The sequence below is a fragment of the Nilaparvata lugens genome, chromosome 2 (genome assembly GCF_014356525.2).
Source record: "Nilaparvata lugens isolate BPH chromosome 2, ASM1435652v1, whole genome shotgun sequence".
Classification (NCBI taxonomy): Eukaryota; Metazoa; Arthropoda; class Insecta; order Hemiptera; family Delphacidae; genus Nilaparvata; species Nilaparvata lugens.
The window spans coordinates 85,088,557-85,102,299 of NC_052505.1; the positions used below are offsets into that span (position 1 = coordinate 85,088,557).

The 13,743-nt window shown below is 33.7% G+C and overlaps 1 protein-coding gene across 4 annotated transcripts in view; it reads left to right on the forward strand.

Annotated features, from left to right (window-relative positions):
* Positions 1 to 1,856: 1,856 nt before the first annotated feature.
* The window catches only part of LOC111045043, a 34,569-nt gene continuing 22,682 nt past the window's right edge, over positions 1,857 to 13,743 (forward strand). For all 4 annotated transcript variants that reach the window (XM_039421953.1, XM_039421955.1, XM_039421956.1 and 1 more), the window contains exons 1-4: positions 1,857 to 1,952; positions 4,890 to 5,095; positions 11,694 to 11,897; positions 12,629 to 12,742. In XM_039421953.1, coding sequence (XP_039277887.1) covers positions 1,871 to 1,952; positions 4,890 to 5,095; positions 11,694 to 11,897; positions 12,629 to 12,742 — 606 coding nt within the window. In that variant the 5' untranslated portion in view covers positions 1,857 to 1,870. The remainder of the gene's footprint in view (positions 1,953 to 4,889; positions 5,096 to 11,693; positions 11,898 to 12,628; positions 12,743 to 13,743) is intronic.

Here is a 13,743-nt window from a genome sequence, read left to right on the forward strand (position 1 = left end):
CTTTGTGTTCAATATCTAAAATTATCATAAACACTATAATTAAGTCAGAATATTGCAATTTCAAAAGAAAAACTTAACCCCCAAACTTTTCCTTCTACCTTTGAACTTTGAATCATTAATAAACATAGCTCAACCTGAACCCGCCCTAACCTCTTCCAGCATATAGCGATTTCAAAGCAAAATCTTAACCCCCTAACTTGCCCTTTTTACCTTTGAAACATCAATAAACATAGCTCTACCTGGACCCTTACAACTTCCAGCATATTGCAATTCCAAAGCAAAACATCCTAACCTACCCTTTTACCATTAAAGTATAAATAAAAATAACTCAACCTGAATAACTTAACATGATCTAACCTGCACCATAACTCCTTACAGCATATTATTGCCAATCAAAAGCTTAAACCTAACCCTCTAACCTACCCATTACCTTTAAAACATCAATCAACCTGAATCTCGACCTAGACTCTAACCCCTTCCAGCATATTATTCACATTCAAAAGCAAAACCTGATGCCCTTACCTACCCTTTCACCTTTGAAATATCAATCAACATAAGTTTTCAGGTTGAAGAAAGATAAGACAAAGAGAAGCTGCTGTTTAGTGACCCTTCATCTGCTTTTGCATCTGCGAGTTTGGTCATGCATGGCCACGCGTGCACTTGCACAATACGCTTCCAATGTGGATACCCTAAGGAGTTGACTAAGAATCCTGTCTACTTGAAGTAGAAGTAGTAACATGTCCAAGAATTCTGTCTACTTTTAAGATCGATTTTCCATACATAAGCTCCCAATATCACTGCTTTATTTGTCTCTCATTATTTAATGCACTTATTTGAAGTATTTTACACGTCGTGCCTGTTGAAAATGAACGTTTGCTGTAAAAAAGTACTCCAGTCAGTAAGTGAACAAATTTGCTTATTTACTTGAAATAATTGACTGCCATGTAAAATAAATAAAAAAGTGTGTTAATACATCGCAGCTTATAATATAATATCGAGAATCATTATTCAATGGTTTCAATATTTAGTAACCTACCATGTTGATTTGGATATCTCCAAATTAACTGCTGGCTGGGTTGGTCTAGTGGTAAGGAGTGTTACAAACTTCGGTCTTCTAGCACCGCCTGGTTCGTGGGTTCGAATCCCGCCGATGGCATGGACGTTTGCTTGATCATCTCATGAGTTCATTTACGCACAATCCATTACCCACACACAAGCAAAAAGCACGCTATGAATGAAACATAATTTCTACTAGTGTAATAACTTATATATTCTCCTCATTAACAAATAGGTAGTATGTTTCTGTAAAGAATCTAAAATATATATATATATATATTGTGTCACCTGTCTGGCTAAGGACTTACTGGTGTCAGAGTTCTCAGTTCTTAATGTACCTGATTAATTTCAGGGCCTCTGATATGGACTAACAACAGGTTTGATCAAAATATGAATTTGAAGATTTTCCATTCAGAAAATATTTTTTTTCTTGAGTAACTTTCTGTGTTGTTGTAAATATGATGATAATAAAATATAATGGTTCCTGCTCATAACATAGACAGGCCACCAGGCATTTCCATAAGAGAACAAATAAGGAAAAATGTTGTGGCAGATACCCATATTGGATTAATACGACTCTAAACGTTTTTGCAAAACTACTAGGATAATTTATAGAAACAATTTCAGAGTGGTGAGACATCCGAAACTAGTAGGCCTATCTCAAAATTTTCAAGTAAATTAGTGATTTTGCAATATTGAGTCGTTTCAATTTGAGATAGAATAGAAATCCATTCAGACATTGAAAATGTTAATAGTATTTCATTGTCAAGTTTACTTTAATAATGATTTTGTGTTTTCAGGTGATATATAAGAAATGGAAGCTCTACTTCCACCTGGATTGGTGATTGATGTCAGTTGCTTTGTTGTGAATGAAGACTCGTCCTTCCAATCATTGGGTAATTATTCGCCAAAATCTAGGCCTATATTTTTTCTAACCAACACAAGGTGAGGCAATTCAAACGGCAGTAGCCTATTCTAGGTATCATAATAAAATTCACAGAAAATATTTTTGAGTCATATACAGGGTCTGTATAATAAGTAACCGGACTGACCTCAGGCAATTTTTTATTGGCAAAATATGTAAAATTTTTCATTAGAAATCTTCAAAGTAGTCCCCATTGGAGTCGATAACACGCTGATACCGGATTTTCCAATCCCTGAACGCTCCCTGGAAGTCAGCAACCTGTATGCTGTCTAGAGCCCTCGTCGTAGCACGTTGAACGTTTTCCAGTCCGGTTACTTATTATACAGACCCTGTACATTCCAACATATCATAATAACATATCGACAGTAATGGAAATATTGGTTTTACACAGAAAAATTTTTACTTTTTGAATATTACTCCAGTAAGGTGGCGACCATTATTTTGTACACATTAAGTCTCACAATGAAATTCTAAGTAACACGTAAAAATACAAAATTGTTGGTCTCGGGGTGATAAAAATCCTCAAGAACTTGAGAAATCTCCTTCAAAACTGTTGATCAGTGGAAATAGAGATATTCATTGGCCTTCTCGATCCCCCGATCTGAGATCGTGTGATTTCTTTTCATGGGGGGGGGAACCTCAAGTCAAAGGTTTTTGAGACTCTTCCAGCAACAATACAGGACTTGAAAATGCTGATAACACAATAAATTCGTGCAGGAACACCAGAGGTGTTACGGCGTGTTAGTGAGAATTTCAGTGTGAGACTTGAAGAATGTGTGCAAAATGATGGTCGGCACTTTAATATTCGGAAAGTTACAATTTTTTTCTGTATAAAACCAAAATTTACATTTGTGTTTTTATGATTTGTTGGAATATGTTCTGTGAATTTATTTTTAATCCCAAAATAGTGCTGTTTGACTGCCCCCACCTTTTATTACTGGTACTTTGAATTTTTTATTATAATATGAAAATGACATTACATATTTATCATTTGTCAAGCAAATTACTACCCATTCCTTTGGAATAAGTTGTTTATACAATCGATTTTTCCATTTTTAATAAGTAGTGATCTTTGCAATAATGTTTTGCACCTTGAGACACATTTTACATTCAACTAAGTTTGTAGAAATTCATGTCAAGAAGCAAAGAAATATTTATAAATACAAATCGTATAATTGAATATGATTCAATTGATGTGATATCAGGAGCTATCGTCAAGAGTGAAAATTCAACAACATTCAAAAGCATTGAATAGTTACAAAATCGCAGACAGAGACAGTCAATTGATATATCAAAATTCACCAGATTAAGTTGTCTCAGTATTAACATCATCATAGAATCATTTTACTTCTTGATAAGGATTTAATAAAAAGAAGTTTTTTATTGTTTGAAAAAAAAATTAGTGACAAATAATGTCTAATACTCTCAGGTAGGCCTACAGCATTGAACAGATAAGTAGAGATATAGTATTAATTTTTTGTGAATTTACAAAGTTACAGAACTTTACCACTGGATTATTTGTCCATCTGATATTGTAATTGCGTTAAATACCCTGTTGCATACATCTACTATAATTTTCCTTGACATTTGTCAAGGTTTGATTAAATGAATTGAGGGTATTTATCTGAAGTTCTCATTACAGTGAATGACCTCTTCAAGGAAGGCCACAAATTAATTGCATAGTTTTATTTTGTAACCTTAACAATCTAATAACACAGCTCTGAGAGCCCCAAATCAACGTCTCATACGATAAATTACTATATATCATATGAACATAATACACCGTAAGTAAAACCTTTAAGCTCACTACTTTTCTTAAACTTCTCAACATGGAAATACCCTTTCTTGACTTATTTGTTACTATCTTATTTACTTATTCAGTTACTTATTTGTTACATCGATATGGCTACTCCAGTTGAATTTCGTGTCTACATTTAAATCAACAAGAATAACAATCTTCTGACTGCTAAACTATTACTATGAGACACTGAGGTTGTGCATTCAAAAAAATTTCCCAATTTTTTTTTCTAATCTATTGGACAGGTTCTTAGGACATAATCTATGCAATTGAAATATTTTGATCAGCTTCTGTTAGCTAACAAAAGGGCTTCAAATGTTACTTTTTTGAGGCAGATGGTACACATACCCTACAAAAACTACTGGGGCCTGTTTCATAAAAGTTACAAGTCCTGTAATACAGGAACAGCTGATTTTATCGGCTATATTGAACATGTAATTGGAATGGTGATTTTCCTGTATTACAGGATTTGTAACTTTTATGAAACAGGCCCCAGGTCAGAAAAATTTGAGAAAAATATGCAAGTCTCCTCTTCATTAAAGCAAAAATTACGTGAACTTTGTTTTTGAAAATCTGAAAAAAAATTTTATGCATTTTAAACTCCTTTTCCACATTCAATGTTCGTTCTATAGTCTTCGAATTCATAGCTACTTGTAGCGCTGCTCTTGATGAATAAAGTTGATTCTTAAACTTATTTTATAGACACAATAATAGCCGCTGGTATGTGTACCTTTAAAGCACGGTTTTACGCCTGCTATGCTCGGGCAGCAAGTGAATAGTACAGCTGGAGCGATCTAGCGGAATTAGTTTGTCCCTAGAGCTAAGCGCTCGACGTTAATATGTCTTGATGTTTTAATATAAAGGGGCATCCAGATATGAGAGATCGACTGGTCTTCAAACAGGTCGAAAGCCGATTTCTATGCATGGTGGCGCATTTATAATAATTATGTATTAAAACTTTAGTACCTACAGCTCAAGATTCCGTATTGGCATTAGCCTACTGCTCTTATTGTGAAAACATTTCACTCCGAATAATGCTCATACTTTGTATTGTTTGATAATGATTGTCACATAGCTAGTCGTTTATTTTGATTTGTGTTTTATTTATAGACAAAGATGCAATCGATCTCATCGTGTGTACTTGCGATGGAGAAGTAATCGAATTTTCAAATAGGAAAATTGTAAACTCCTGCCAAACAGCGCTGAGGAAGGCATCGAAAATAAACATATTTTATGCTTACAAGCCCTTTATGAAATATTACATTATTCAGGAGAATTCAAAACTATCCATCATCGAAAAGAAAAACGCATTGAATGTGAGTATCAACTTGAATATCCAAATTTACCGGCTACATAGAAATGTATATTCTTGTATTGTAATATTCACTCCTCTTTTCAGACTATTGATTATTGAAACACAATAAAAAATTATCAAAAGTACTCATTGCAAAGTATTTCATACCAACTTTTTAAGATCCATTTTTTGTGAAACAGGTGTTCAGTGCTGTCTGCTGTCCTAAAAGTAAGGTCCTCCGTGGGCCAAAACAATATAAACATATTTTTGTCATAGTCATTCAATTTCAGCTGTTTTACATCCATGAAATCAAGCCGGTAAACAGCTGATTGTAGAACAAATAAACATATGATTCTCATTACAGCGTACTATACTGTAATAAAATCATATGTTTTCTTTACAGTCGAGTTTGTTTCCTATAGTGAGGTCCACGTTATGACAGTATTTGTTCAACTTTGGTTTTGATATCCTTGTCAATCATTCGACAAAGCCGGTGGTACTATCCTTTTCTAGGTCCACAACGATGCCAATTATGTTTTTGACAGTGTAGAAATATAATTAATTAATGCCGAGAATCGGCATCGCTATTCTCCTATCTTTATTCACTGCAATTATAACGTGGACCTCACTATAGTTCCGAATTTGGGACAGCAAACATGGTACAAAGGCCGCCTTTTAGCGCTCTAGGTTGAAGTTTTCCCAACTGCAATAAAGAAATTCCTGACTCGAAACATGTAATCCATGTTATGCTTATAGAATGCATGAAGTAATGTCAGCACAAGCAGGTAATGTTTCCTGTTCTAGATTATTATGATAAAAAATAGTGTAAGCTACTTGGATGTGAATGTCTTTTGCAGTGCTCGAATAAAATTCCAGTCTCGGCTAACGCCTCGACTAGAAAGATAATTCTCGCCTGCAAAACGGCCCTTACCGTCCTTGTGACTTAAGATACTATTATGACATAGTTGCAGGTAATTAAAAGAATCAATAACAGTGCTCACTAATTTTTCTGCAGATGGAGATGTTGCACAACCCATGTTTGGTTTCCCATTCAAGCGTACGGTATTCCTTCTCATATAATACACGACATGCCTGAAAATTGGGCTGTGGGGCGATCTGATTCCGGATGTATGGTGTCTGATGTGTTCTATGTATACATGGCAAATGTATTCTATCCAAGGCTGGTTAAGAATGAGGTTGAATTCCCAGCCTTATTATTCCTTGATGGGCATAAGCAATAACTCCGTAAACAGAGCCATAGTGCATTCTGGTGACGTCAGCACAGGTAGGGCTCCTACACCAATAAAAACACTTTAGCTGATATAGATCAGATGGAATCAAAACATTTTTATTGGTGTGGGAGCCTACCTGTTCTAACGTTACCATCAACCACCTATCATGCACTATGGCTCTGTTTACGGAGGTACTGGCATAAGTTTGGAGTTGAGCCACTTTTGTGCTCATAAGAAAATATTATTTTACTGTTCAATCCTCAAACGCGACTCACACTCTACAGAAGTGTGATACAACTATTTTCCACCCCTTCCAAGTTGTTTTGAGAAAAAGAAGTAATAATTCACAAACAACAAACCAGTAATTAAGTTTGTAGTGTTAATGTTGATGTTGTGGAACTTTTCCATAATTGAATAGACTTAGAACTTTGTCAAAAATCCACTTTAATTAAATAAAAATTAAAAATTAATATTTTACAGGAGCATGCTTTCGTGTATGCTCCTGTAAAATATTAATTTTTAATTTTTATTTAATTAAAGTGGATTTTTGACAACGTTCTAAGTCTATACAAACCAGTAAGTCTGTCACAAGGTGATTTTTTCTGAATTATTAAACAAAGCCTTTGATATGACAATCAAGAGGGAACCATAAAAAATGATTACACAAGTTGCGTATTGTTTCCATTTAATCCAAATGCAGTTGATTTTAACAGATGCATATTCAAAAGACGTGGAGACGTACAAGGAGAACAAAATCTGGAAGAAGGGTTGAATGAGAAGATGCCAAAAACAGAAGAGTATTTGATTGCAATGAAAGTAATGAAATATGAGGTGGGAATCAGAAAATGGAAGTTTTTAAAAACGTGTTGGAGAAATACATTGTCCCTTAGTTTGGATGACATAAACTTGACTGAAATGTGGAAGTTTTGCAACAGAAGAGTATTTGATTCAAAGAAATTAATGGAATATGAGATGGGAACCCAGAAAATGGAAGTTTTCAAAAACGTTTTAAAGAATAATAAATTGTCCCTTAGTTTGGATGACATGAACTTGATTGGAATATGGAAGTTTTGCAACAGAAGAGTATTTGATCGCAAAGAAGGTCATAGAATATGATATGGGAACCCAGAAAATGGAAGTTTTTAAAAACGTGTTGGAGAATAATACATTGTCCCTTAGTTTGGATGACAAGAACTTGTTTGAGATGTGGAATGTTTGAAATTTGAAAACCAATACACTATCCAATTCAGATAGAGAGCAATGTGATTCTGAACGGTCTAATCTGCCTGATTCTAACACTATCACGCTCTAACTTTCTATTCACACCATCCCAATTGAAATCTAAAATTCCCAATTGAAATGTGAAAGGTTTGCTACTTGAAAATCACATTGTAATTAAAATCACTTGTTTATACACATTGTAATGTGTATAAACTCTTCACATTTCCAATTGAAATGTGAAAGGTTTGCTACTTGAAAATCAATACACCATCCAATTCAGATGGAGAGAAATTTGATTCTGAAAGAGCTAGCCCACCTAATTCTAATACTAGCACGCTGGAACATTTTATTGGCAACATCCCAATTGAAATCTATGGAATAGTTTTTGATGCAATAGACTTTGATAATTCTGTTGATAATCTGGATGAAAATCAAGAAAACAACGATCAGAACGAATCATTCAATGCGTCAATGAGGCTGGATGAATTCCAAAACCATGATGAAAATAATCATTAATACAAATAGAATGAGCCCCAGTCGCATACCAAAGAAGGTATATGAGTGGATTCCGGCTGAGAGGAGGAAACGAGGACGACCACGAAAAACATAGAAGCAAAACATAGAAGAGGCTATGCAGAGCAGGGGCATCCAACAAGACGTATGGAGAGATAGAAGCAGATGACGTGTTCAGTGCGGGAAACCTGCGTATAAGGTATAAGCATAGATGAAGGATAAGTAAGCTATATTATTCTTGTCTCTGGTATAAGGTATAAGGTATATACAAATAAAATGCAATACAAAACCAATAATTTAATGTGTCAATGAGGCTACATTACATACAAAACCAAGTTAGAGATGAAGAAATTAGATCACTCAATCAGTCAATGAAATTGATTGAAGGTGAGAACAAGAAGAACAATGATGTAAATTAATCACATGGTGTATCACTGAAACTAGATGAAGCTGAGAATTGAGAAAACGAACAACCTTGTTCATTAACTATTAATACAGTGTGTCAATGAGGATGGATAAAGTTCAGAACAAAGAGAAAGATGAGAGAAATGGGTCACTCAGTGAGTCAATGACGAATGATGATGCATGAAAAAATAAATTTCCAATGAGATTTGGATAGGAAATGGTTTATTCAGTGAGTCAATGACGAATGGTGATAGTTCAAGCAAAAGAGAAATTTCGAATGAAACTTGGATATACCATTGGCACTGGCCAAACGAGCCTAGCACATAGAAGAAAGTAACTAAAAAAGAATGTCATTTGCAATTTCATCCAAAAAGTGGCAAGAAGAGCAGAGAAAGAATTATGAGCGAAAATGCCAAAGAACGGATTAATAGAACAGGAAGCAGAAGAAAAGATCTTGCAACAAGGAGCCCCACCAATGAAATACCGAAAATCAAGAAAAAATCGATTCAAACGAGGGAGGTCCAATTGCTTTCCTGTTCAAGCAACAATAATTTAGAATGAATTACCTTTTTCTCATTGCCTATGTTTGTTGGGGGTGAATAACCGTAATATATGTTGAGTGTCCAGGGAGAAGTGAGTATGAGATCAATACCATGATGAAGAGTGGTACCATTTTTTGGAAGTGACCTCATATTCCTGACCAGATATGGTACAAAAAGAACAAAAACTGAAAAATAAAGGGTAAAATATCGCTTCCCTCACCGTAATATATGTTGAGAGTCCAGGGGGAAGTAAGTATGAGAAAAATACCAGGATGAACTGTGGTACCATTTTTTGGAAGTGGCCTCGTATTCCTGACCAGATATGGTACAAAAAGAACAAAATAAAGGGTAAAATATCGCCTCCCTCATTGATTAATGCTGGAGGTATTCATAGAATGTCTTTCATATAGATCCATGAACAGAATTGTTCCTGTTCTTTTATTTGTAGACCAACAAACATTTTTCTAATTGCAATAATATTTTTTGTTCTCAACCTTTCTAATAGGTCTCACATGTACTTTAATTTCTTACTCTTCTTTTGCCCTTTTATTATATTTATTTATATTTAGAATACTTTGATAATATGTCAGTACTCCTTTAAAATTGAGACACAGAATAACAATTGACCGTGAATAACAATATTCACTTACAACATTTTTGAATATATTCATTTTTCATCGACTAGTATTTTGAAGTGATTCATTTCTTGGATAAAATTTAATTTGTCATACCTAGATTTTTCATAAGCTACTGATTTTATTTTCTACAGTTAACTATTTGATATTTCATCACGAATTTTTGAAATTGAATGATTCTCATCACCCAATCAAACCTTTTTTCTATTTCCTTATGAATTAAGACGTTATTAGCTCTTTGTATCAATCAACCTTCATAGTCATTATCTTTTTTGTAACTCTTCAAAACTCAGATCTACCATGTATTTTCATTAATCTATTTGTGTTTGTTTTTTTAATTTCGGAATTTTTTATTCCATGTTCAATTGTTACAATATTTTTGTATTCTATTAAGAATTATTCCTATGATGTATTTTTGGATTGACTCATTTTCTATTGACTTGTGGTATTTTAAGTACTTGAAATAATATTAAACCATTGACCGTCCAATATTCTTATACTTTATTTACTGTCTACCCAGTAATATCTCTTTTAGTTTAATTATTTGCTTCTTGTTGTAAAATGATTTTATATTTTATATTATCATATTAATATTCGTCCTTCACTGCAGCTTTTTCAATTTTTATAAAACACAGGAAAATGTGTTCATACACTGGTTACCATGTGTTCAGTTACTGCATGGATAAAAGAGAGCATAAGAAGATATCCCATGGTATAGGTTGTTTATGTTCTAAATTTCAAGCAGATTGTTAACTCGAGCCGATTACTGTCGAGTACCATCTATTATCACTGTTTTGTTGGGGTGAGAGAGTAAGAACGGCACAGTATAAGATACCTACTACCATCGTCACATCGTAGCTCCTCGAAAAACAATCGACTTGATTTAACATTTGAAATATAGAACATAGACGTCCTATACCATGGGATATCTCCTTCATGGCTACTGGAAAAAGTGTTCATTCCCTATAGTGTTCTACTTCATTCCTGCACACTTTAAACAGATTAATCATCCTAGAAAGTTCAAAACAATGGTACACTATTGGTTGATGAGCAAAGGAAGACAGAACATAGAAAACATTATTTCAAACAACAACTAACCACCTAATGACTTACCTTACTAAACATTAACTTATTAATAATACGCACAAAAAAAAAACAAACAAAACCCACTCTAGAACATGGTAAGCCATAGTGGAGTAGGCCAATTTCCACACAGAAAAAACTAAACAAGTAGAGGACATATTATAAGAATTTTTGTAACTAACTATTGTATGTAACTGTAATTTATCTAATATTTTGTGCAATTGATGTTGTAGTTTTAGTTTTCTTAAGAAATAAACATTCATTTTATTTATTCATTATTCATAACTATTATATTTTAGACATCTGGCTGCATTATATGAACATCATTAATTAACAGATAAATTGAACGCTTATGATGTTGAGAATCCAATAAAAATGTTCTATACTAGAATATTCATTTCCGTTGCCAAATTTATTGAAAAGTATATCAATAGATGCTCCTAAATGTTCATTCACTGGTGCCTTCACCCTATTTAATTATCATACATCTATAAATTATCACTATACAGAGCGAGTCATATGTATGGGAACCCTTCAATAAGTTGGAGACTGTTGTAGATATGATACTGTAACTTTCAGAATAAGTTATTGGTCGAATACTCTACTTTTTGACGTACAACTGAATCTCAACCTCTCATAAGAGGGTGACTTAGGGGATCTAACTCGAATATTTTATGTAAACACCCATTGTTTGGTACATCATTTCAAAGGCCTTTTCCAATAAAAAAGTCTATGATGCTTGTATCCAATGTGGCGGCTGATTGAAGTTACAATAAGTAAAAACTAAAACTTATGAGGGGTTGAAATCCAGTTGTACGTCAAAAGGTGGACTATTCCGACCAATAACTTATCCTGAAAGTTACAGTATCATAATATCTACAAAAGTCTCCAACTTATTGAAGGGTTCCCATACATATGACTCACTCTGTATATTACTAAAATACATTATTAAATCTAACTTGCATTATTCGAAATCCGTGATTTTTCAGGAATTGAAAGTGATTGGAAACGTCTCAAAATATGAGATTACAGATTTCTTGGGATTCGGATTTCCGCAGTTGAAAGTGTGGTTCCAGGATGAAATGGAAACATTGCTGACTGATTTCTGCAATTGTTGGTCAGCGAATGATCGGGTCGATAAAATGCCTCGTCTCCAATCGAATCTCACTCGAATGCTGGATACCAAGTTGCAGGTAATTAGCCTACGAAAATCTAAAAAAAGGTTCTATTCCATCACTGAGAAACTGAAAAATGCTGGATATCTAGTTACAGGTAATTAAGAAAATCTATAGAAAAAGTTCTATTCCATCACTGAGAAACTGATGACATGAAATACTTCATGCTACTTAATATCATTATTATCAATCGTTAATCCAAATTGAATGTTGTAAATCACTCCGAAGATTTCTGCTACTGCAAATAGACAACAGGGCAAACAGCAGCTAGATGGAAATTCGATGAGCGCTACTATTCAAAAATTATTTGTAAGCCCGGGAATCGAACCCAGTACCTCCTAATTTACAGCATTTAATTTGGATTTTCGTTTAATTATAATTATGTATTCATTAGCATTTGAATAAGTGGAATATCTCAGTATTTCCATTTGTACTACTAATAATTAATATTATCTAATACTAATACTACTTAATATTATCAGTCATTTATTAAAACAAAAAACACTCAAAAAATCATGGAAGCAACTGATCAAATCTCTTGATTTTTTGTGTAGTTGAGAAGTTGATATTGTGGTAATTATTCATATTGAATGAAAAAGACTAAGAAATTGTCAAAAAACCACTGATTTATTGATAATTAGAAAGACTTTTTCATTCAAATAATCTCTTGATGATAATTATAATAATAATATTAATCCATGTTTTTTTATTTCAATTGAAAATATTCTAATTCTTTCAATTTTTTCCAGTTGATGAAGATGCGGTTAGACGAGGCTAGAAAACTGCACGATCAGAAACGTCGCTGCAGAACTAGAGCTCTGCATAACCTATCTAGTGCAAGAAACAATAGTTCTCCAAACAAGGTATGTTTGCTAGGAATATAGTACAACCTCTTCGTTCTTATAGAATATAGTACTCTTATATGAACCCTTGTTGTATTTTTATTTGAGTTTTGTTTAGTTTATGCAAAAATGAAACAAAAACCTTTCTTTACTTTGGAAATTTGAAATTTTGAATTGTAAGATTCATGTTCTAGATATAGCATGTTTAATATTTTCACAGATCTGAGCCCGGTTGTAGAAAAAATTTTTAATCATGATTATATGCCATGAAAACCAACCATAGAAGCCTTTTTTCCAAAAAAATCTGATCTGATTGATTCTCGTGGCATTTTAGATAATATTTTCTTGAAAAGAAGGCTTCTCTAATTGGTTTCCGTGGCATTTTATAATCATGTTTAAAATTCAACAGGATTTTGTGCAACTGGGGTCTTATCTTTTTTACTTATGAGTGCTTGTCACAGTGAAAGGTGTTTGAAACATAATTTATAGGGATTTTCATTAGGCTTCTGCAATATTCAAAATTGAATAGAACAAGCTGTGTTTGAGATATTTCTGTTGGGGTAACTTTCAACTCTGGAGGACCAAAATCGGAACTAATAAGAATGGAAGAGCCGTGTGATATAATAGGCGCTTTGTTTATACTTGGAGTTGCAGACGTTTGTAGGAAAACATTAATGTCTGGTGATGCACCATTGACGACTGACGTTGGAGGAGTTTTGGAAGAGCATCCAATCTCCTCCAATGGTGATGAGACAATATGTTTGAGGGGAAACCCTCTGGATAGAGAATGACTGTCTAATGAACTATACCGCATGTACGAGGGTCATTCAATAATGTCAAAACCCAGCCTCTTGTTGAAGCGTCATGTGTCATAATCTTACTCCAAGGGGGGGGGACACGGAAATATATAACTTGAATTGTATGACAAGGAACTAGGATTATAATCGTTTAACCATAAGTACGATTGCCTCGTATGGTAGGTCTTACCTTGTGTTGGCGAATGTTGCAACCTATTTTGCTCC